The 24,480-nt window shown below is 68.2% G+C and overlaps 1 protein-coding gene across 5 annotated transcripts; it reads right to left on the bottom strand.

Moving 5' to 3' along the window:
- Positions 1-290: 290 nt before the first annotated feature.
- Positions 291-24,480, bottom strand: SMG7 (SMG7 nonsense mediated mRNA decay factor). Of its 5 annotated transcripts, none has more exons than XM_055121597.1 (23): positions 24,308-24,480; positions 17,998-18,029; positions 16,941-17,058; positions 14,109-14,241; positions 12,068-12,239; positions 11,585-11,656; positions 11,273-11,423; positions 10,857-10,992; positions 10,491-10,653; positions 10,257-10,413; positions 10,079-10,149; positions 9,165-9,225; positions 8,369-8,488; positions 7,571-7,847; positions 6,042-6,186; positions 5,482-5,810; positions 4,577-4,918; positions 3,722-3,871; positions 2,554-2,637; positions 2,316-2,469; positions 1,654-1,824; positions 1,308-1,453; positions 291-1,204 (listed from the first exon to the last, which is right to left on the bottom strand). In XM_055121597.1, exons 1-23 carry the CDS (start codon positions 24,334-24,336, stop codon positions 1,091-1,093), a joined length of 3,327 nt encoding a protein of 1,108 aa, XP_054977572.1. In that variant the 5' UTR covers positions 24,337-24,480; the 3' UTR covers positions 291-1,090. The 5 variants fall into 5 exon arrangements, with proteins under 5 accessions (XP_054977572.1, XP_054977573.1, XP_054977574.1 ...); XM_055121598.1 differs by having other exon boundaries at positions 2,554-2,634; positions 24,308-24,479; XM_055121599.1 differs by having other exon boundaries at positions 17,998-18,025; positions 24,308-24,421.

Raw genomic sequence — 24,480 nt, 5'->3', positions numbered from 1 at the left:
CCCTGGCCGGGGACAGCAGTGACACTTGGGGGGCTGTGGGCCCCACTGCAGCCTGAGACCCCCCCCCCAGGGCCCCCTGCTCCACCGGGGGCCTGGGCCGAGGCGGCTGGGAGAGAATCCAGCTAGTTTGGCCGGTGTAGACGCGAACGGGGAGAGAGAGAAAAGAGGAGGAGAGGGAGAGAGGAGAGAGTGAGGGAGAAAGGAAGGGGGAGGGAGGGAGGGAGGTCATGCGGCCCTGGCCACCGGCCACCCCACCCCGGGAGCACAAAGGGCTGCTGGACGCGGGCGTGGATGGAGAACTGGTTTAATTGAGGCACAGCTGACCTCAGCAGCCGCACCGGGCACAGAGCAGCCCCAACGGAACAGAAATCCAAACAGAAAAGCGAACACGAAGTCGGGTTACGACACGAAACCGGTTTCCGGTGACTCTCCTCTCCCTCTGGGCTGGGAGCCGCCAACACAGTCCACACACCGAGTTCTCATGCAGAAGACGCGGGCTGCGGGAGGGCGGGGCCGTGCCAGGCTGGAATGTCGCAGCTGCCGGAGCTGAGCTGTTGCACGCGCGGGGACACGCGCGGGGCGGGGGCCGTGCCAGGGTCTCCAGGGCCTCACCGGGGCCCTCGCCCATCCAGAGAGAAAAGCCAGACCCCAACCCCCATGGCGCGTCCGGGGGCACCGGCCCAGGGCCGTGGGCTCCTTCCTGCGACCCGGCCCCCCACCCGTCTCTGTGGGGTCCCGGCTACCACACAGCGGGGAAGCGGGCGGGGGGCTCGCGCGGCCCCCACGGCGGGCCCGTCGGGCAGCCCTGAGCGGGGCCGGGCCTGCGCCCTGCGCCCCCGTCCCCGACGGGCAGCGGCGTCTCCAGCCCGCGGCCGGGAGCGGTGGGCAAAGCCTCTTTATTCCCGGGCTGCCGCGCCCGCCCCGCCTGCCCTCGCGGCTGCCGGGGGCGCCCACCGGGCGGGGGGCGCTGTCCGGGCGGCCTCCGCGCCGGGCCTCGGGGCCGGTGCTCCGTGCACTGGCCGGCCGCTGGGCGCTGGCCCTCGCCGCGGGGCCTCGCCCGCCTCTCCCGCCTCTGGATCCGGCTGCGGCCTCAGTGCGGCGGGTTCGGGGTCCCGTGTCCGCGCTGCTGCTTCTGCTTCTGCTGCATCAGCAGCTGCTCCAGCGCCGACGGGCCGGGCTGCATCATGGAGCTGGACCAGATGGACTGCGGGCGGTGCGGCAGGTCAGGGCGGGGCGGGGTGGTGGGGGGAGCAGCCCGGCCCTCCCCGTCCGTCCGTCCGTCCGCCCGCCCCTCCCCCGGCGCTCACCTTCAGGCTCTCCATCAGGACGGTGGACGAGTCCTCGACGGCGGCGCCGTGGCCGGTCCAGGGGCCGCCGGCTGAGCTGGGCTGCTGCCAGCCGCTGTCAGAGGCCGGCGCGGCCGAGAGGTAATCGGAGCCGAACCCACGCATGGCTGGGACAGGGACAGATGGGCTCAGATGGGCGGGGACGGGCAGACACCCCGCCCCGCCCCTCGCCCGCTGCTCCACCCCTCGCCCTTGCCCCGCCCCTCCACCCCTCGCCCTCGCCCCGCCCCTCACCCGCCAGCCCCGCTCCACCCCTAGCCCTTGCCCCGCCCTCACCCGCCAGCCCCGCCCCCTCCCTGGTGCTCACCGGGCTTGTCGGCTTTCCAGCGGTCAGCGCCCCTGCGCTCGCGGCTGTCGGGGGCCCCAATGGGCCCGAAGGAGGAGAAGGTTGCGGCCCCGTGGCCGTGCGTGGGCGGGGAGCTGGGCAGGCTGCTGGGGTTCGAGGAGTGGGGGGACTGGCTGGCTGGTGTCGAGTGATCTGGGGGCCAGGAGGAGGAAGAGGTGACGCGGGGTGCGCAGGGTGGGGGCCGCCCCAAGGACATCCCGGCCCCCCACAGACAGGGACGGGGCCCAGAGCCGGGACAGAGCCCCGCGCACTGCGGGGTGTGGTCCCCGACCAGAGAAGCACACCCAGGGGCCACAGAAGCTGCGGATAGGCCCCTGGGGGTCGACTGAAGCCCCATCTCCACTGACCGAACTTTTTCTTTTTGGCTTTTTGGGTCACACCCGGTGATGCTCAGGGCTGACTCCTGGCTCTGTGCTCAGGAATCACTCCTGGCGGAGCTCGGGGGACCCTATGGGATGCCGGGGGTCAAACCCGGGTGGGCTGCGTGCCAGGCCAACGCCCTCCCCGCTGTACTCTTGCCCCCGCCCCCAAACTTCTTTACAAATCAGTCACCCCCAGGCGACGTGCCCCAGGGCCCGTACAGGGCACCCGCGCCCCCGCCCCCCACTGACCCCAGGCCACACCTGAGCTGGCAGGAAGCGATGGCGACCAGGGCGTCCCCTCGAACAGGGAGTAGAGGGAGGTCTCGCGGGGGGCCATGGCGGGGTGCAGCTCTGCCGAGGGGCTGGTGCTCTTCCCGTACACCTCGTTGAACACGCTGTGAGACGGGTGTCTCTCCTGGAAGGCGCCAGAGTCAGCCCGGGAGGGGGTGGGGGGGTCCCGGCGGAGTGTGGCCCGGGCCGGAAGGGGGCGGGGGCTCACCTGGTTGAGCGAGAAGCCGGTGGTGAGGGACAGGAAGGAGGAGGAGTGAGAGATGAGCTCCGACGGCTTCTCCAGCAGCGTCTGCTTCAGGCGGGAGAGAAGGCGCCGTGAGCCATGGAGTCGCGGGGAGACCCCCAGGGAGGACACGGCCCCTCGAGACACCAGTGCCCGGAGCGGCCTGGCCACGGCACCCCCCAGCCCCAGAGAGAGGGGTCACGGCTGACCCTGGCCCGTAACGCCCAGGGCTGGGTGCGGGAGACGGCTCAGTGGGGAGCACATCTGGTCTAAGCGGGGAGCGCGTCCGGTCTAAGTGGGGAGCGCGTCCGGTCTAAGCAGGGAGCGCGTCTGATCTAAGCGGGGAGCACGTCTGGTCTAAGCGGGGAGCAAGTCTGGTCTAAGCACTCGCATCCCCTCCCGTCTGCCAGGGCAGCCCTGAGCGCTGAGACGCAGGCTGGTTTTTTTTTTTTTTTTGTCAGCTCGGTCTGGGGGCCACCCTGGGGGCCCCAGGGTGTTGCTCCTGGTGGTGTGGGGGCCGGGTGAGGTGCCAGCCTGCCTCCTGCAAAGCACGAGCCTGGACCCCCTGCCCACCCCTCGCTGTTCTCAGGGGACCCTGTGGGCGCCGGGGCCTAAACCCAGAGGCCCTCCCCGCCATCCTGTCGCTCTGGCCCGAGGCCCTTCTTATTATTTCCTTCTGCTATTTGGGTCCCACCCGGTGGTGCTCAGGGCTGACTCCCGGCTCTGTGCTCAGGGATCTCTCCTGGCGGTGCTCGGGGGACCCTAGGGGATGCCGGGGATCGAACCCGGGTCGGCCGTGTGCCAGGCCAGCGCCCTCCCTGCTGTGCTCTCGCCCCCGCCCCACAGACCCTATTTTTAAGATTCAAGCCTCGAGCTGGTTCTCGGCCCTGCCCCAGCCCGCGTGCCCGCGCCAGGCCCCGCAGCCCTGCAGCCCCGCAGCGGCCCCCAAAGCCCAGGGCGGAGCAGCTAAGCGTGCGGGCCGGGGGCTGCCAGACCCATCAGGGCTGGGCCGCGCCCCCTCGGAGACCCCCGAGAGCCCCCCGGGCCTGTTCTCTGGGTGCTCCTGTGCTCGCGGGGGAGGGACAGCGAGAGCGGCCGAGAGCAGAGGCGGCAGCGGGGGGCGGAGGGCAGGGCGGGGCGGGCGGGTACATACAAGCAGGCTCCGTCCGGGGAGCGAGACGAGCGGCCCCAGCAGAGCGGGGTAAAGGTCGGGAGGGTTAGAGAGAAGCAGCTCGTCCTCGTCCTCCAGGGCGGCCAGACTCTTTAACAGGTCCGGGGGGAGCAGAGGGGAGCCCTTGGGGTCCTAGTGACAGAAAGGGGCGCCGTGAGCGGCGGGCGCGGGCGAGCGGGTTAGTGGGCCCAGGCGAGAGCGAGGCAAGGGCAGGGCACAAGGACGAGGGGGGCGGGGAGCGGCGAGCCTGGTCTAACCCTCCTCTCCCTCCGCGGACAGCGGCCGACACGCAGGCTCGGCCCCGGCAGACATGAGTCCCTCAGCAGCCCAGAGCACGCACACACGCGCACACACTCGCATACTCACATAGCACGGGCACACATACACGCATGTACCACCCCCGCATACTCACGTGACACACCCATGCATACACGTGTTTGCACATACAGGCACACCCACCCACATACATGACACACATGCGCACACACACTGCACATGCGTCTGCACTCCCATGACACACATGCACACTCGTACATATGCCTGCATACTCCTGCGCAGACCACACACACATGCACGCACATACACCACATACTCATGTGACACACGTGCGTAGATTCCACGCAACTGCACATACCCGCATACTCACGTGATACACGTGCACACAAATGTGTATATGCATGTTCAGACATCAGCACGTCACACACACATGCGACGGCACACCCACATGACATGTGCACACGCACACAACATGCCAAGCACATGTGTGCAGAGACACATTCACACGCAGGTGAAACAGCAACTGGGCCAGCCCAGGCCCGGAGCTGGGTGACGACTGACCTCGAAGGGCGCCCTGGGCGCGGCGTCCTGCTCGGGCCGGAAGCCTCCGGGCGGCCGCTTGGCCCGGCGCTCCAGCCCCGCCTGCTGGGCCCGCACGGCCCTGCGGTCCCAATAGAGCTCGTGGCTGCGGTCGGCGGGGCTGTGGCCGTAGGGCTCCAGCGGGAAGGGCTTCGGCTTCTCCAGCGGCGGCTGCGTGCCGGGGGGCGGCAGGGGCGGTTCGAAGAGCCTGAGGGGCGCCTGGGCCGGCAGGAAGCTCGGCTCCTTCAGGGGCAGGACCCGGCCCAGCGGGCCCGGGACCTGAGGCGGGTTCCACAGCTGCTTGGCGGCGTCGGCCTGCGGGTACTGGGCGGGAGGGGCCAGGCGTGAGGCCGGGCAGCCGGGCCGAGGCCGCACTTGAGCGGGTGTGAGCGGGTGTGCGCGCGTGAGTGAGCCCCATGCGTGTGGGCGCAGATGCGTGTACGCGTGCATACGTGCGTGCATGCACGTGTGTACGTGTGCATAGGTGCATGCATGTACGCATGGTTGTGCATGTGGGAATGCATGTGTATGTGTGCATATGTGCATGCGTGTACATGTGCATATGTGCATGCATGTACTTGTGGTCGTGCATGTGGGCATGCATGTGTGTGTATGCATGTGTGTACGTGTGGATATGTGCATGCACGCACATGCTCCCCACGCATGCCTGAGGCTGGGCTCCATCCCCTCGCGTCCCCCAGGGCGGGGCTGCTGCTGACCCGTGCCCAGGACAAAGGGGCTTCATGACCATCCCCTGCTCTTTCAAAAGGGGACGCGTGTGTGTCTTCCTCGGACTTCCGTGCCCCCAAATCACACCCAGTTTGGCAGGAAGCGGCTGCACAAGCTCCCGAGGGCGGGCGGGAGGACAGACAGACGGACGGACCCACCTGCTGAAACCCAGAGTGGTGCGGGGGGCTCTTGCCCGGGGCGGGCCCGGCCTTGGTGGGCGACTGCTGCTGGCTGAGTGCGGGCACCTGCAGGGGGCCGGCGGGCGAGGGGGGCTGCGCGGGCGGGGGGGCGAGGGGGGGCCCCGAGGGCCGCTGCTGGCTGTAGGGGATGTGGGACTGCTTCCCGGCGGGGCCCTGGCTCCCGGCCGCAGCGTGGGCCGCGGGCTGCAGGAACGTGCCCGGCACAGACACGCCGGCCGGGAAGGTGTAGCTCGAGCCCATGGGGAAGGCCACCGGCGGCGGGATCACGTAGGTCGGGGGCGGGAACCCTGCGGGGGGCGGGGGGGGGGAAGAAGCCGCTCACCACGGGCCCGGGTGCGGCCGAGCATGGCTACGGCCATGAAGCAGTGGGGGTCAGCCCTCAGGTCTGCGCAAGGGCCCTGAACTGCGTTTCCGTGAGGGTGGGCGCGAGGGGCGGGAAGGGGACTGTCCTGCAAGCGGCCCACCCACCTCCGTCCCGCCTGGGACAGACCTGCAGCCTCGGCCTCGCGCGGACTCACCGGGCCGGCTGGGCAGCGGGGGGAAGGCCCCGGGGTGGTGGATGGGGATGAACTGGGAGCTGCTGGCGGGACTCGCCGTCGGCGTCACGGGCGTCTTCCTGGCTTCGGACACGGGTGTCTTCCTCAGCTCCGTCTGCGCCTTCGCCTGGGACGGGCCAGACGGCCGCGGGGTCAGCGGGTCGCCGAGCAGGGCCGGGGGCCGCGACCCAGCATCAGCAGATGGTGCGCCAAGCCCCCCCTCGGTCCCCCGAGTGTCCCCTTCTCCGCGCCCCCGGCCGGCCTCTGTGGCGGGCACTGGGGACCCCCGTGTGCCCCTCCCCCGAGTCAGGTGGTCCCGTCCCTGCCCGCCCCTCCCCCACGAGGCGGGCTTCCCACCAGGGACCAACTCTCCAGCCAAACTACTCGACTCTGGGTTTGGGGGCCACACCAGGGGTGCTCAGGGCTCGGGGACCCCACGGGATGCCGGGGATCGAACCCGGGTCGGCCGCGCGCCAGGCCAACGCCCTCCCCGACGGACGCGCCCAGGGCCGCCTGCCCGCAACTCCCCAGGCAGAAGCGGGAAAGCCAAAGCCGCTGACTGAACTCACAACTGAAGCAAAGGGGGTTCTCTGGGAGGGAGGGTGGGGAGACACCCCTCGCAGTGCTCAGGGGTCACTCCTGGCGGGCCTCAGGGGTCACCCCCGGCAGTGCTCGGGGTTCCTGGGATGAACGTACGTGCCCTCCCCGTGGACCACCCTCTGGCCCACCGGGTCTCAGCTCTGTCACATTGGCCTTCCCCAGGCCGGCCCGGCCTCAACACAGGAGGCACCTGGGCGGCCTCACGGACTCCCGGAGGGTCCACCTGGGGCCTCTGGCCGGGCGAAGGGAGCCACGGCTGGCTGCAGCTGGGGGCGGGCGCGGAAGGTGGGCTGGCCCTCGAGGGTGTGGGGCAAGCGGGCCCTACCCCCCGCCCGCCGGGAGACACAGGCGCGGAGGGGCGGTTCCAGGCCCTGAGCCAAGTGCACAGACCCACTGACTCTCCAACCCAGTGCTCGGGCCACACCCGCAGGGAGCCAAGAGCCTTTCCTCTCTTTCCTTGGGGGTGGGGAACAGAGGTGGGTAAGGTGGGCTTTGGGCCACACCCGGCGATGCTCAGGGCTGACTCCTGGCTCTGCACTCGGGAATCACTCCTGGCGGTGCTCGGGGGACCCTGGGGGATGCCGGGGATCGAACCCGGGTCGGTCGGGCGGAAGTCAAACACCCTCCCCGCTGTGCTCCGGCCCCCTGAAGACCCCCTCCTGTTTGGACAGGGACAGGAAACCTGGTCTCCCCCGAGACTCGGGCCCTAGACAAGTCTCCAGGGGGCCAGGACGACCCTAAGGTGGAACCACGCAACCGGCACCTTCCCCTAAGAACCTGCATCTTCCTTCCAGCCAACAACCACCCCCGAGTCCCCCCGAACTGCGTCAACTCCCCCGCCCCGGAGACCCCGAGGGCTGGCTGCGGCACCCACCAGGCACCCCTCGGGTGACCCCGCCCGCCCGCCTCACCTCCTTGGGGGGGAAGGTCCTGGCCGGCTCCCGGCCGGCGTCGCGGGGCTTGCTGCCCTCCTTGAAGGAGACCCCTAGCTTCTCCCCCGGCTCGCCGCGGCCCGCCGCCAGCACGGGCTTCAGCCCCGGGGGGCTCCCCTCCACGCTCGGGGGCTTGGGCGCCGCCGGCTCTGGAGGGATGAGGCTCTCTGTGGCGTCGCGGGCATCTTCCAGGATGAGCTCGGGGATCTCTGTGACAAACAACAGTTTCCCTACCTCATTCTCACACTGAATCAGCCTGGAAAGAGTGGAGACAGATCCATGGGTGAAAATCCGAGACCCGGAGGCAGCAGCCAGCAGCAGCCGGGGTCCGCCCCAACCGCTGGGGGCCCCGACCCGCCACGCCCCGGGCCGAGAGCAACTCCCAGGACACACTGACCCCCGACCCCACCGCACGCTCCGGGGCCTTCTGGGGACCCAGGGCAGTCTGCGCCTCACCCCCAAGGGCTGATCGTGTGTCACAGCCCGCGAGCTGACGTGTACTACGGCCCCGACTGACCACGGGTTCTAGACTCACAGCCCCGACTGACCACAGGTTCTAGACTCACAGCCTCGACTGACTACTGGTTCTAGACCCACAGCCCGACTGACCATGGTCTACACCCCCCACCCGCGCAGGACATGGCCCCGGCCCGTGGGGACTGCGCGGAGGGCAAGTCCCCTCAGACACGGCCGCTGTGGGGGCCAGGACGGGTGCGAGGCCCCGTCAGAGGCTGTGAAGGCGGCTGGTGCCGCGGCAGCGCGGGAGGCCGGGCCAACCTGGGCTGGTTGTCGGCGATCCACTTGCCGATGGAGATGAGGCGCTGCTGCCGGATCTGCCGCTGCTGGCCCTCCTTGTCACCCGGGACGCCCTGGTGGCCCTTGGAGAAGTCCAGGTTCCTGCCGCGATGGGGCGAGAGCGGGGTCAGGGGGCACGGCGGCCCGGGGCGCGTCTCGTCAGGCCCGGGGGCCGGCACAGGCCAGCCAGGAGTGCCAAGGACCCCCGAGCACGGCTGTGGGCCCCGCCCGTGCGTCTGCGCCACCACGGAACAGCCTCTGGCTCACGCCGGCCTCTGTGCAGGGCCAGGGCCCGCCCCTCCCCGGTCACCCTGGAGTCCCGGTCAGAGACGGCCCGTTGGGCAACGCTGTGACCACTGTGTGTGTGTGTTCACTGCCTGAGTGTGTGTGCCTGTGTGCGTGTGTGCACCTGGGCGTGTACATGTGTGCACGTCTGTGTGCACATGTGCATCTGGGCATGTGTCAGTGAACATGAGCGTGTGCACACGTGCATGTGTGCACATGCACCTGTATGTATCTGTGTGCACACAAGCATCTGTGTGAGTGTGCATATGTGTGCGTGCAAATGTGTCCACGTGCACATGCGTCTACATGTATTTGCATAGGTGCATCCATGTGTGTGAGCACGAGTGGTACACAAGTGTCTGTGCACACGTGAATCTGTGCAAGTGTTGTGTGTGCATGTGCGTTTGTGCATGTGTGTGCATCAGTGCGTGTGTCTGCACGTGTGCGTCTGTTGTGCGCGTGTGCACGCGTGTCAGGGCCCAGCCCTGAGTACCTGAAGGAGGGCCGGAGCGCCAGGAAGCCCTGTAGCTCAAACTCCTCGGGCAGCGGTGTGGCTGGGAAGGCAGAGATCAGCTGCGGTGAGTGTGCAGGCCCCGAGGCTCGGGGCTTGGTGCTCGTCCCCGTGGCGACCCTGCTCAGGCGTCTGGCCAAGGGGGCTACTGGGAAGGGGACGCCCCCAGGACCTTCCCTCAGGCCTAGACGGTCGCTCTGCTTCTGAGTGGCTCAGGATGCAGTGACGCCGCTCAGGAGCGGGTGACAACGGCAGACCCTGGGCACAGCCCGACACGCGGCATCGTAACAAGACGCCCGAAGGCAGGACCGCGAGGCCATGACCCAGAGGGAGAGACAGCGCCAGCAAGCGCCAGCTGGACGGTGCCATGACGGGATCCATAGGGCTCGGGCAGGCCCGGTCTGAGCACAGGGGCGGGCACAGCCTCGCGGGCATCCCACTGGGATCCCTGAGCGCTGCCAGGAGTAGCCCTGAGCACTGCTGGGTGAGCCCCCTACGCTCCCCCGAAAACATAGGGGAAGAACAAGACCAAGTAAATGGCTGAGTCAGCGAGGCCGTAAGTGGGTGGAATATTACGCAGCTGTTAAGAATTCCACCCCCAAGCTGCTTCCACGTGAAACATCCAAAGCTGCACCTGCTTCCTGGGGGGGCGGGAAGGGGGCCCCTCAAACGTTCCTGCCCAAGAGAACGAGGGGAGCCCGTGCTCCCAGTCGCCCGAAGTGCCAGGATGTGAGGGCACCCTCGGGAACCGCACAGTCACAGCAACGCCAGGGAAAGGCCGTTCCCTCAGAGGGCTGCGGGCGTGAGGGGGGGATGGAGAACTCGGCGGCACCGCGGGGCGGGGTCTCTGGGCCCCTCCCTAGCTGGCCTCGGGCCGGGGCGGGCGGGAGCGGTACCGTTGGTGCTGGACAGGTCCTCCTCATGCGGCTGGAAGCTGTTGAGCAGCGCGATGAGCCAGGGCCAGATGCTGCGGGCGGAGAGGACCCTGAGCCGCGCCCCGCACACTGACCACACCCCCGCTGACCCCACTGACCCCACCCCCAAATTGGCTACACCCCCGGTGCTGACACTCACTAGCGCCTCTCATCCACCACGGCCTCCTGGAAGACGCGGGGCCGCAGCCGCAGCCAGTCCATGGACACCTTGACGGCGGGCAGCGGGAAGGCGGGGCCGGGCTCCCCTGGGGCGGGGCTCTCCAGCGGGCAGCGGCACAGCGTGCCCAGGAAGGACACTGCGGGGGGAGGGCTGAGTGGGTGGGGGTCCGCGCCGGCCGCCCCTGCCCCCGCCCCGCCCGGCCCCGGCACTCACTGAACAGGGCCAGCAGCTGCGTCCAGCACAGCTGCTCGTCGGGGCCGTAGCTGTGGGGCTCGGCCTCGCTGCTGAAGTCGCGCAGGTGGTGCAGCTGGAACAGGTTCACCACGGTCACGTGCACCAGCTGCTGCGAGCTGAAGGCCCTCTGCGACAGCAGGCGCTGCGGGCGGAGGCACGCGTCACCCCGCGCCGCGACCCCGCGGGCAGAGCCCACCGGGCTCAGGCGCGGGCGGGCCAGCCCGGCCCAGCTCGTCCCGGCCCCGCCCCGGCTCGTCCAGGCACCGCCCCCTCCTGGGTACCGCCCCAGCCTCGTCCTGGCCCCGCCCCCACCCGCCCCAGGCCCCGCCCCGCGTCCCCGCCCACCTTGAACTGCTCCTCCAGCTTCTCGCGCAGCGGGCTGAGCTTCTCCAGGCTCCTGCTGAGGTACACGTGGCCGTGGAACTTGATGAAGGCCTTGATGAAGTCCGACACGCCCCACTTGGTCTTCACCTCGTCCCGGCTGCGAGGAGACACCCGGCCTGAGCCGCGGGCCGGGGGCCAGCCTGCCACTCCCCCCTCCCCGGGCCGGATGCTGCCGCCGAAAAACATCGGAGACGCACAGCTGCAGCCTCCCGGCCATCCCCCCCACATACATGCGTGCACACACACACATATACACGCACGCGCACGCGGCTGCAGCCTCCTGGCCATCCCCCCCACATACATGCGTACACACACACACATGCGCACACACAGACACATGGACACGCACACACGCGCGCGCGCGCGCGGCTGCCAACCTCTCCAGGGCTTTGGAAAGTGCCTTCTGCAGGTTGGTGGAGGCAGCAGGGAAGGGGAACTTGACGGCGATACTGCGGCAGTAGTAGAAGATGGTGGTCAGGTGGTCGCCCTTGGAGGAGGCCAGGATCGCCAGCTGGTTGTAGGGCTGACCTGGGGGCGGAGCCGCGCCTCAGCTCACCTGTGGGCCGCCCGGGCCCTCCCTGAGCCTCCGCCCCGCGGCCACCGGGCCAGCGCCCGCCTCTGGCGATCCCCAAGGCCAAACCCACTGCCACGGGGCTCTGTTCTGGAATGTTCTACGTGCGCCCACTCACCGTTGGAGGGGACGAGCTGGGCCGCATGCCGGTAGTAGGACTCGGCCTGGCTGGTCTGGTTCCTGTAGCGGGCTGGGGGGAGCGCGCGTAAGGGCGGGCGGACGGACGGACGGACGGACGGACAGACAGACGCCAGCCGCCCCGTCCGAGGGGACCCGCAGAGGCACCAAGCGTCCTCACAGCGAGCGACTCTCGGCCCGTGTGCGGGGTCTGTCCTGCTGCCCACGCCGGGGCCCCACCAAGGGCCGTGCTGGGGAGGGTGCCCGCCCGGCACGCAGCCGACCCGGGTTCGAGCCCCGTATCCCTTGGGGCCCCCCGGGCCCTGCAGAGCCGGAGTCAGCCCCGAGCAGCGCTGCGGGGCGGCCCAAACCATCAACTCGAAAGCGAGTTCCCAGCGGTCCCAGAAAAGCGTCTCTGCGGGGGGGGGGGGGGGGGGGGGGAGGGGGGACACGAGCCCAGAGCCCCCGCCCCCACCCGGCTCACCGATGTCCCCCAGGTGGACGAGGCAGTGCTGGCAGATGTAGGAGCAGGAGCTGGACTGGGGCTGCACGATGCTGCTGGGCTGCGCCTGCCTCCGGCCCAGGATGCCCAGCTGGGCCGACTTCACGCGGCATGGCAGGTCCACGTTGAACACGGTGCACAGCTCCTGCAGCAGCTGCGGGGCCACAGTGAGGGCCGGCCCCGCCTCCTTCCCGGGAACCCACGGGCCTCCCGAGACGACCACCCAGCCCGGGGGACACGCGGGGCCCTCTGGAGTCCACCCGCCGGGCAGACTTGCTCCATCACTGACTTTACTGAAAGGGGAAACTGAGTCACCACCCGCCCATTCCCGAAGCCTGTGAGCAGGGGTGAGCTGGGGACAGAGAGAGCTGGTGGGTGGCAGGGGTGAGGCGAGGGCAGAGGGGAGCTGGTGGGTGGCAGGGGTGAGGTGAGGGCAGAGGGGAGCTGGTGGGTGGCAGGGGTGAGGCGAGGGCAGAGGGAGGCTGGTGGGTGGCAGGGGTGAGGCGAGGGCAGAGGGGAGCTGGTGGGTGGCAGGGGTGAGGCGAGGGCAGAGGGGAGCTGGGGGTGGCAGGGGTGAGGCGAGGGCAGAGGGGGGCTGGTGGGTGGCAGGGGTGAGGCGAGGGCAGGGGGGGTGGTGGGTGGCAGGGGTGAGGCGAGGGCAGAGGGGAGCTGGTGGGTGGCAGGGGTGAGGCGAGGGCAGAGGGGAGCTGGGGGTGGCAGGGGTGAGGCGAGGGCAGAGGGGGGCTGGTGGGTGGCAGGGGTGAGGCGAGGGCAGAGGGGGCTGGTGGGTGGCAGGGGTGAGGCAAGGACAGAGGGGAGCTGGTGGGTGGCAGGGGTGAGGCGAGGGCAGAGGGGGGCTGATGGGTGGCAGGGGTGAGGCAAGGACAGAGGGGAGCTGGTGGGACCCCTGGGATTGGGTTGAGGATGATGTGACCAAGGGCCCCTTCCCGTCATGAAACCCAGATCATTCGATCAGAAGATGCCAGACGTGTAAAACATCATCTGATCAGACTGAGACACAGACACTGTGAAACAGACGACCCCTGGGTTAGGCCAGACGTCTGGAACAGATCATTCCATCAGACCGAGATACCACGAAACGGGCTGGAGACAGCACAGCGGGGAGGGCATTTGCCTGGCACGCGGCCGACCCGGGTTCAATCCCCGGCATCCTATAGGGTCCCCTGAGCACCGCCAGGAGTGATTCCTGAGTGCAGAGCCGGGAGTCAGCCTGGTGGGACCCAAAAAGCACCTCACCAGGGGAAATGTGAGACGACACCCAGGGACAGTAGAGACCAGAGCCAGGAAGATTGCCCCATAGTTGGGATCCTGCCTCACATGCTGGGGGAGAAGGCGGCTGGGATGGAGAAGGGGTCACTGAGTCAGGGAGGGTTGGAGGGATGCTCGGGACGGGAGATGTGTGCTGAGAGTAGACAAAGGACACACCGTGACGGCCTCTCGGTGTCTGTATTGCAAACCATGATGCCCCAAAGCAGAGAGAGAGTGTGGGGGAGATTGTCTGCCATGGAGGCAGGGGGAGGGTGGGATGGGGGGATACTGGGGACATGGGTGGTGGGGAATGTGCCCTGGTGGAGGGATGGGGGTTCCATCACTGTATGGCTGACACTCAAGCAGGAAAGCTGGTAACTAGCTCATAGGAATTCAATAAAAAATAAATACATAATAAGGGGCAGGCTGTCAAGTCTGTCATCTTATTCTCTTATTCTCGGCCCCGCCAAGAGCCAGGTTTGACACACGGCGGCAGCTCATGGCATGCCCTCCCCGCCCCCTGCTCCCACCTGCCCTCCCCCCCACCCTGCCATCCGCCCGTGAGGGGTCGTCCGGGTCTGTCCCTCCCCTTCCCAGCTCCCATTTCTCAGGCCCCCGAGTCACGTCTGGACCCTGACGTCAAACGTCAAGGTTTGGGAAGACCTCGGGGAGAGTGTTCCAGGCCGTTTCCCTCCTGCTCGAGATGGCGGGCCAGCCCTTCCCGACCCCCGACCCCGACCCCCAGGGCACTGACCTGCGTGTAGAACCCGCTGGCCGCCTCGAGGAACAGGGAGAGGTTGGCCTGCACCTCGCTCCGGTTGGGGTTCGCCCGATTCTTGGCCTGGCCCTGCAGGGTCGTGATCTGGTTCTTAAAGGCGTGATTCCAGCTGCCGAGAGACACACCGGCTGCCCGTGACTGCTCGGAACTGGGGAGACCCCAGGGTCCCCGGCACCGACCAGCAGGAGCGGCTGCCCAGTGGTGCTGGGGACACCGGGGGCCTCCCTGGCAGTGCTCGCACCATGGGGGGCTTTGAGGAAGAGCTGGCTGTGTGCAGAGCAGCACCGCGATCCTTGGACTATCTTCTCCGGCCCCCACCTCGATTTTTGAGGCTCCGGAAACACGGGGGTGAAGGGGGGAGAGTTTCTTTCTTTTTAAAAATGATTCAAGGGGCTGGAGTGACAGCACAGCGGGGAGGGCGTTGGTCTGGCACGCGGCCGACCCGGGTTCAATTCCCAACATCCCATAGGGTCCCCCGAGCACCGCCAGGAGTGATTCCCGAGTGCAGAGCCGGGAGTCAGCCCTGAGCATTGGGAGTAACCCCTGAGCACCGGGGTAACCCCTGGGACCCAGAAAGCAAATAAATAAATAAGTGATTCACAGGCTGTGGATCACCCAGCTTTCTGGCTGGGCCACACCCGTCTCTGCGCTCAGACTCACTCCTGGCGGGGCTCAGCAGCCTAGACAGGATGCCAAGGTCACATCCAGGCCGGCCCCATTCGAGGCAAAAGCCCCCCGAACCCCCTATCTCATTGTAAGATGATAATAAGAATATCTTCTTCTTCTTCTTCTTCTTCTTTTTTTTTTTTTTTTTTTTTTTGCTTTTTGGGCCACACCTGGCGATGCTCAGGGCTGACTCCTGGCTCTGCACTCAGGAATCACTCCTGGCAGTGCTCGGGGGACCCTAGGGGATGCCAGGGATCGAACCCGGGTCAGTTGTATGCCAGGTAAATGTTCTACCCACTGTGCTATGGGTAGCACAGTGTCTAGCCCTGTGTATGGGTATCGCTCCAGCCCGTGTCATCTTATTCTTGACCCACTGTCAAGTCTCTGATCCCAATTTCGGGGCTGCCTCTAGGCTCCCTAACCAAAGACAGTCTAAGAGGAAGCCTTAGAGCCCTCAGGGCAAGGCGTGCTCAACAGAGTATTCTGTTCTGTGTCCTTCGTTTTGGGGTCGTGCCCAGCAGTGCTCAGGGGTCACTCCTGGTGGGCTGAGGGGGCCACACAGAGGGCCAGGGATTGAACCCAGGTCAGCCACATGTAAGGTAACCCCCAGCCCTCCGTACGAGCACTCCCGCCCTAAACAGACCACTCTTAATGGCTTTCAACATTCTCCTCGGGGGAACGCTCTCGCTCCAACTGATCAACGGTCTTCCATACCGTCATTTATTTCCTCATCTGGGAATCTGGTCATCTGCCATTTTGTCCCTTACCACATAGAAAGAGTTAAGTGGACTCACCTAAAAACCTTCCAATAGTTTTATTAGTAGGGGGAAAATACCTATTTACTTGATTTATAGAAAAAAAAACACTGTTTATAATGCAAACACTGTTTCCTTTGGGGGAAATTTATAGACTCGCGTTTACCCAAGAATGCCTCGTCTAAAACCCGTTCCAAACAGTTTCCAAAATACTTCAATGTGGAGCTGAAAACAGTACGGATAATTCAGATGCTCTCCCTGACGCGAAATACAGGTGTATATGTTTCTAGAGACACCCCAAGACTCAGCTCTGAACATTTCTTGTAACACTGAAGACCGAATCTAAAGTAATACAAATGGTCAAACATTTTATTCAGAAACAGAACGTTGGGGTGTCCCTGCTCCCCCCGAGGGGAGTGGAGGTTTACTGAGTGACTCCCAGCATGGTGTCCCTGAGGCACCAACTCCATCAGGCACTGATGACGCTACACTGCTTTCCCCTTTCCTTTACGCCACTGGCGTGGTTTATCCAGCAATGTCCTTTCTGGGTGGACACAGGAAGACAGTTGGTGCCAGGCTAGCTAACATGGGAGTTAGTAGGCTCCAAATTAATATTTACTCCTGGCACCCGTCATATTTACTTGACTCAGTTGCCTGTGGTTCCTAGCACTCTGAGACAGGGTCCCGACAGAGGGAGTGGATGGACCCAGGGCAAGCTGTGAGCTGCCCTGGCATCTAAAAAGGACAGTCTGGGGCTGGAGCAATAGCACAGTGGGGAGGGCGTTTGCCTTGCACGCGGCCGACCCGGGTTCGATTCCCAGCATCCCATATGGTCCCCTGAGCACCGCCAGGAGTAATTCCTGAGTGCAGAGCCAGGAGTAACCCCTGCGCATTGCCAGGTGTGACCCAAAAAGCAAAAAAAAATAAATAAATAAAAAGGACAGTCTAAGCGCCATAAGAAGTATACTAAGTTAAGAGCACGGTCACGGGACAAACTCTGTCATGACCCAAAAAGTACCTGAATCAGGGCCCTGCTGGGGTTAGGAGAGACTAACCGGGCCTGAGCACTGTGGTCTGGGATCTATAGCGAGATGTCCCCAGGAAGAGCCAACCTATAAGCTTAATAGATCTCTCATTGCGTCCATAACAAAATGACTAGAAATATTATAAGAAGTAAGTTCACAGGGCTGGAGCGACAGCACAGCGGGGAGGGCGTGGGCCTGGCACCCAGGTGACCCGGGTTCGATCCCCGGCATCCCACAGGGCCCCCCAAGCACCGCCAGAGTGATCCCTGAGTGCAGAGCCGGGAGTCAGCCCTGAGCACTGCCGGGTGGGACCCAAAGAGAGGACAGTGCTGGCTTTCTTAGCCCCGGGAGCCGCTACTCACAGATCCTGCTCCACCTTCTTGTCCAGGGCGTACTCCAGGTCGGTGACCAGCATCTTCTGGTACAGGTCCTGCAGCGCCTGCCGGGACGTCCAGACCTCGGCTGGGCCCAGCTTCGAATCTGCGCAATGAGCACAGGACACCCCAGTGAGCACTTGGCTTGGAGCAGGGCAGGGGGCCGGTGGGTCCTGCCAGCCGCCGGGGGCTGTGGGCACCGTCTCTCCCGGGGGCTTGCAGACGCCCAGCAGCCCGCCTTGGGCACACCTGTGCAGGGCTGGTCAGGCCGGCTGACCGCTCCCCTCCAGGGTGGTCCCCACACTGACCCCTCAATGCCCGCTACAGACCCTGTCACTGCGCTGGGGGCAGGGGCGGGTGCCAGGACTCCTCCCGCAGTGCTCAGGAGTGATGCTTCTAGTCAGACCGGGGCTGGGGCCTGGAACTGGGGCCGGCCAGGGCCACTGTGCTCACTCCCGCACGGTCTCTCCGGCCCCTAGGGCTGACCCCGCCCGACCCCACCCGGGGGGGACAGGAACTGCTTGGGCCCGGCCCATCTCGCCTACCGCATGGACCAGCATTAGCGGCTAAGGCCCTGGGGCTGCACAGCGCCAGGCTCCGGCAGAAGGGGCCGAGGGTTCTACCCCTGGCACCCCACGGTCCCCGGGGCCCTCCTGAGACAGCCAGGTGGGACCTCAGAAGCAAACCCAAAGAACGGGGCCTGGGACAGCCGAGGGGGCGTCGCCTGGCACGCGGCCCCCGGGCTCAGGCCAATCCCGGCAGCCCACAGGGTCCCCCGAGCACCGCCAGGAGTGATCCCTGAGCACAGAGCCGGGAGTCAGCCCTGAGCATCCCCGGGTGGGACCCAAAAAGTGAAACAAAAAAGAAACAACTGCAGAACTCTTGGGGGGCTGCGAGGCGGGGGGTGGGGGGGCGATTCTTGGGCCCCCCGAGGCCCCTGGCTCAGGACCGGGCCGACCCCGAGGTGCTGCCACGCCTTGCAGGTCCTGCCTGACCCTCTGGAAGGTCCCGCCAGCCCCCACAGCCCCCCCCACCCCGCGCGTACCTGTCATGTCCGCCTTCAGGACTTCTGCCTGTCTGGAAGGGAGAGAAGAGCAGGCGTCAGCGACGGGCAGACCCCGCGTCCCGGCCCCAGCGCAGGGCCCCCCCCTCCCCTTCCCCCCTCCCCCTCCGCAGGACTCTCAGGAGCTCCGTCCCTCCCCAGGGCCACGGTCCCTGCCGCCCTCCGCGACAGACCCTCACGGTCCCCCACATCCTTCCAGAACATTCCGCCCGCCCCAGGGGCTCGTGCTGGCGTACAAGGTGGACACGCCCCTCCCGTCCCCCTCTACTGGGGAGCCCCCCCAACCCACAAACCAAGGGTTCAAAGGTGAGCCTGCAGCCCCCGCCCCCCCAGCCCCCAGGACCCCCTGGCTCCTCTCCCTCCCCCACCCACTCACGCTCACGCCAAGGCCACGGCATCGCGTCCCCCCGCCTGGGGAACCGCACTCAGAGTCAGGGAGAGGTCACCGCTGGCCCCCACAAACCCCGACGGCTCCAGCACCCCCCGACTGCAAGGACACGTCCCGCTCACGCTCAGAGCAGGAGCACACGGGACGCCCGGCTGTGCCCAAGGTTGCCCAGACCACTCGAGACGCCCTCGGCCACACGCCGGGGACAAAGGCTCCGGCCCGGCCGGCCGGGAACACCGAGCCACACGAACTCGGCCCTTCCTGGTTCCCACGTCCACGCAACTTCTGCTCCTGCTGTCAGAGGGTCCAAGAACGTGGGCACGGGCGGCCGCTGGACGCGGCTGTTTCCTCTGAGGGGCCGAGGGCGGAGGCCAGCCGGCCACGGGTGGGACGTCCTGCTCGGGGCCGTGGACGGCACCGGGGCGACATTCTCGGCTCTCCCCTGGACCGACTTTGTGACTGGAGCAGAGCTAAACCCCTTCTTTACACACGCCTGCAGTTTAGACTGCGGGTCACACGCCTTACGGCACAGCAGGAAACTGGAGAGAGAGTGTGTGTGTGTGTGTGTGTGTGCGTGTGTGTGTGTGCGCGCGCGTGTGTGTGTGTGGGTGAGCGCTCAAACAGACTGGTGATGCACAGCAGGAAACTGGAGAGAGAGTGTGTGTGTGTGTGTGCGTGTGTGTGTGTGTGTGTGTGTGTGTGTGTGTGTGTGTGTGTGTGTGAGCGCTCAAACAGACTGGTGATGCTAACAGGTTCCAAACATGCAAGGACCAAAGAGGAAACCCCAATCAAGTTCGCCACGAATCCGAGCTGTGTCAGATCCATCAAGTAAACTGCAGGGCTGGAGCGAGAGCACAGCGGGGAGGGCGTTGGCCTGGCACGCGGCTGACCCGGGTTTGATCCCCGGCATCCCCTAGGGTCCCCTGAGCACTGCCAGGGGTGATTCCTGAGTGCAGAGCCAGGAGTCAGCCCTGAGCATCGCCGGGTGGGACCCAAAGAGAAAAAAATTAAAAAAAAAAAAATCCTGAGGGCCTGCTGTGGCAGCTTAAGGGAGGCTGGGAGAACTGGAGACAAAGGTGGGGGAAGGAAGGAACAGGGGTGTCGGGGTGAGGGCTGAACACTGACTCCCACAAATCATCACCAACAACTCTGCAAACCACATAAGACGGAATCACGAAAGACGGACGGACGTGGAGCCCCCCCTGGGGGAAACACGTGTGACCCCGAAAGCAAAAGCTGACACACACACACACACAAAATCGCTCCGTTCACCGCTTTGGGGCTTCTGCCGACGCTTCCCTAAAGGCGGGCTCGCTGCTGGCCTGCTGGCCACTGGGACGGGCCCGAGGCCCTGGACGCTGGGTCCACCCAAGACGCCGAGCCCCGGGGTCGCTGGGACAGGGGTGGGCCAGGGGCCGCGGGAAACCCCCCCCACTGCGCTGGCCAGAAGGAGCATGTCTGCCCGGGCTGGGCACCAGGAGGGGCATGGCCACTCCCGGCCGGGCGCGGGGGAGAGGCTGTCCCTATGGCACATTCCTCCAGCCCAGGGCCCAGCCCGACAGGGCGGGTGGAATTCCTTCCTCCCGGGGCCTCCCCGCGCCTCCCCCCAGCCAACGGGGACTGTCCCCTTCCCCTCCTTCCCCTGGGGGACAGAAGGTGGCCACGGGGCCAGGGCCACTGGCGGGAGGGAGGCGGAGGCCGGGAAGGTGAGGAAGAAACACAAGTGGTCCCCGGCGGGCCTCGAACCCAGAGCCCGGAATCCCCCTGAGTGTGCTGCCCGCCCCAGCCCCAAAAGCAACATGAGGCGGGGGGGGGGGGGGGAGGCCGAGCGGAGACGTGTCGGCACCTGCAGGGGGACGTCAGGGCCCCTCCAGACACCAGAGGACAGAGACGACCCCAGCCGGCGGGGCAGGAAGGACGGGGTGGCCGCCCACGAAGGCAGGCGCAGGTGGCGCCTGGCTCGAGGCCAACCTGGGTTCGAGCCCCGGCACCCCCCCGGGGTGGATCCCAAGTGAGCACACAGCCAGGAGTCGGCCCTGGGCACCGCCGGGTGTGGCAGAGGCCCCGGGCACAGAGGGGCTGGCCCCGCAGCTCCAGGGGACCAGCACGCTCGAGCAGGCCCCGACACCCGGCCCCACGGGCCCTGCCCCGCACACGGCTGGAGGGCGTGTGCCGGGGCCCCCGGAGCCCACCAGGAGGGAGGCCTGAGCCGGGACTCAGCCCGGAGCCCCCAGACGGGACAGAAGCACCAGCAGCTGACACCCCCCGGACGGAAGGACAGAGACGGGGATGGCTGGAGCAGCGCGCTAGGGGGGCAGGGGGGCCGGGGCGAGAGCACAGCGGGGAGGGCGCTGGCCTGGCACGTGGCTGGCTCGGGTTCGATTCCCAGCATCCCATAGGGTCCCCCGAGCACTGAGCACTGCCAGGAGTGATTCCTGAGTGCAGAACCAGGTGGGACCCAAAAAGCAAAAAAAAAAAACCCACTTTCCGGTGAAAGGCGCGTCTGAAGGACCCGCAGCGGGCGGGCGGGGGAGGCAGGTGCCCTGGGAACTGGGAGCCCTTCGCCCCGCGTGTTCCCTGGCCAAGTGCGGGCACAGGCGGGCAGGCGTGAGGCCAGGGCTCTGCGGAAGGCAGGGCCTGAGCTGGACAGCAGCCCTGCAGCCCGCACAGCGCAGGGCAGAGGGGAGGGGAGGGGGCCGGGGAGACACGGCGGGGAGGGCGTCTGCCTGGCACGCGGCCGACCCGGGTTCAACCCCCGGCATCCCGTAGGGTCCCCCGAGCCCCGAGAGGAGTGGCCCCTGAGCACAGAGTCGGGAGTCACCCTGCCCCCTCCCGGCCTTCCCGGGCACAGGCTGGCCCCGCCGGCCCAGGTCACCCCTGGCAGAGGTGGGGTGGGACGAGCCGGAAGCCCCGTGCCTGGGGTCCGAGGATCGGGCCGAGCTCCGACTAGGCAGGACCACATCAGCCCAGCCCTCCGCTCAGTCTCCACCTGACTCTCCCGGCAGTGCTCGGGCCGACTCCTGGCTGCCCTCCCGGCAGTGCTGGGGCGGCCCTGGGGTCGCCGTGTACTACGGAAGCCCTTACTCCCCTCAGCTCTCTTTGGCCCCCGCCCCGTTTGCTTTACTTCGTTCTGAAGGCCAGGCCAGACAGGGCCCAGGCCTGCCCCCGGGCCTGCACTCGGCATCACTCAGGCCCCGTGTGACTCGCGGCCCCGACAGACGTGCCCCGGCTCCCGGGGGGCCGGCGGGCGAGGTGGCTGGGGATGGTGGCCTCGAGGGACCGAGAGACGGCGCAGGGGGGACGGGGCTGGCTGTGCACGCCGCTGGCCAGGCCGCGACCAGGGTCCGGTCTGAGCACTGCCAGGCGAGCCCCCTCCAAAACACACAAGCGAACAGGCAGGGAAGGAAGGGGGGCGGGAGCGAGCCCGGCGGGAGGGCGCTTACCTGGCATGCGCCTGGGCAGGGTTCGACCCCCGGCACCCCCGAGGGTCCCCTGAGCCCCGCCAGGAGGGATCCCCGAGCACAGAGCTGCGAGTCAGCCCTGAACATCGCTGGGTGGGACCCGAAAAACCTACAAGCCACCAACTCGACAAGGCAGGGGGGCAGGGGCCATCCCAGGGCCAAGGACGGGTGGGTGGGGTCTGACGCGCCCCTGCACAGGCCGAGACAAGGGCCTGTGGGAGCCACTGACCCGCAGCGGGCAGGTGCTGGCCCCCACCGGGCGTCCTGGGACCCGGGGCAAGACCGAGTCCCGGGGCTCGCCCAGGGGTCCCCGGGCCCCAGGCCCCAGCTCGGACGCCCCCAGCAGCAGCAGCAGCCCCCTCCTGGGGACCCCGCCCCTCCGGAGATGGACCCTGTCCCGATGCAAGCCCGGCTCCGAAGGACAGCAGGCAGGGAGCGCCCCGAGACGGCCGGAGCCCGGCAGCCCCGCTGTTCCCCGAGGCCCATCTGGAGTGCTCCTGAGCACAGGGCCGGGAGGGCCGGTCCAGAGCGAGCATCCCTAGGAGAGAGAGCGAGAGCAAGCCAACGAGCACACGGGGTCTTCACGGGGACGCAACGGGGCTGCCCGCGGCAACGCCATCTCCTTCCTCTCCGCTTCCCCTCGCTCCAGGGACCCAGCCCTGCCCCTGGCCCCACGGCCCTCGGCCGGGTCAGTCTCCGGCCCCACCGGAGGGAACAGAGGGGGACTGGAAGTGACGTGAGGACTGAGGGGGAGTCTCGGGGAGGAACGGCCCCAAGTCAGCACCTAAGTCAGCACCCGGCTGGCTGGTGCCCGCGAGGAGCACGGCTGGCGTGTCCAGACCCTTCCCCTCCACGGCCCGCCCGGCCCCTCCCACCCCCGCGACTCGGGGACCCTCCCCAGCAGAGCCTGGGGGCCACAGGGCCCCTCTCCGCCCCGCGCACCCCGGGCTTTCAGGGGCGGGACCCCTCAGCCCACCTCCCCGAACGCATTTACTCAGCGTCAGGGGAACCCACGTCCCCCCCCTCCCCCGCCCGCCCGCCCAGCCGCCGCCAGGGCAGGGCAAGGCACAGGGGACGGTGCCCTGTCACCTAGCCGGCGGCCACCATCGCTGGGCTGTGCCCCCGCGGGCCCCGCCAAGGGCGCCCAGAGTGACCACACGGACCCCGGGACCTGCCTGCCTGCTCCGAGCTGTCTGCGACAGCCACCAACGCTGAGAGGGGGCGAGGGGGAGAGGGAGCACCGCCTGCCCCCAACCCACCCCGGCCTGAGGGTCATCGGCTGCCCTCCTGCCCGCCTGGCACCGCTGCGGGGCTGGGCACAGGGTCCGAGCCCGGTGGGCAGGACGGGCCAGGCTGGGTGGAGTGGACAGTCCCCCGGGGCGCACACCGGACCCCCTGCCCGTCCCCGCCACGCCAGCCGGGACCCCTCTCTGTGGTGGGCGGGGGGGGGGGGCAGGGCAGAGTCCCCCAGGAGTGCAGGGGGGCCCCGGGGACGCTCCGGGGGTCCTACTGACCCTCTGGGGCCGTGTCCCATCTCCTCGGCCGCCGACCTGCGCCCCCCTGGTCCCTGCGCTCCCCATGCCCCTCGCCCACGGCTGCTGCTCTGGGGGGTGGGGGGTCGTCTGGGGACAAGCCTGCGACCCCCGCTGCGCTCAGCAAGGACGGCCCCCCTGGACCGGCCTCTGCACTGGACGGGCCGGCGGCGCCCGGAGCCCACCTGCTCCCACTGTGACCTTGGCCATGGCCACACGTAGGGCCACGCCCCTCCCCTCCCGCCCCTCCCCAGGCCTCGCGGGGACCCCCGGGTGGCGCCCTTACCCTTCCCCTTCCCTTCCCCAGCGTCCCCCCCTCCGCCCCCCGCCCTGCAGCCCGGCACCCCCCCCCCCCCCCCCCGCAACCCTGGGCGCCGCCCCCGCTCCCCGCAGGGTTCCCGGGGGTCTCCCCCCGCCCCCCGGCCGGGCACGCGCCCGCGCCCCCCACCTCAGCCCTGCCTGCGGGAGGGGGGCGCGCGGCTGGCGCCCCGGAGCGCCAGGCCCGCGGGGACCCCGCGTGCAGCACGACCCCCGCGCCCGGCCCCTTCAGGACGCGCCGCGCGCGGCAGGCGGGATCTTGGGGGCGCGCGACCCCCGCCCCGGGGACCCGCAGGGCGGCCGCGTGCAGCGCGCGGGGGTCTGGGGGTCGCACGGCCCCGCGCCCCCCTCCCGCCGGACCCTCGCGCCCGGGCCCCGCAGTGCGGCCTCTTGCAGCGGGCGGGGGCCTGGGGGGGCGCACGACCCCCGCCCCCGGCCCGCAGGGCGCCCCCGGCCCCCGCCCCCAAGGCCGCAGGGCGCCCCGCGTGCAGCGCGGGCGTCGGGGGCGCAGGAGCCCCGCGGGCCGCCCCGGCCGCCCCAGCCCCCGGCCCGCGCCCCCCGCCCCCACCCCGCGCGCCCCCCGCCCCGCTCACCGCAGGCTCTGCGCGCCCCGCAGGCTCATCGCCGCGCGCGCCCCCGCGAGGCCGGCGGGTCCGTCAGGCTCCCGGGCCGGGGGGCGCCATCGGCCGGGCACGGGGACCGGGGGCGCGGGGGACGGCTCGGCGGCGGCTCCGGCCCGCGGGGCGCAGGGACGCGCCGACCGGGA

This window comes from Sorex araneus, chromosome X (assembly GCF_027595985.1).
Source record: "Sorex araneus isolate mSorAra2 chromosome X, mSorAra2.pri, whole genome shotgun sequence".
Lineage (NCBI taxonomy): Eukaryota > Metazoa > Chordata > Mammalia > Eulipotyphla > Soricidae > Sorex > Sorex araneus.
This window is presented reverse-complemented; position numbering and strand designations above follow the sequence as displayed.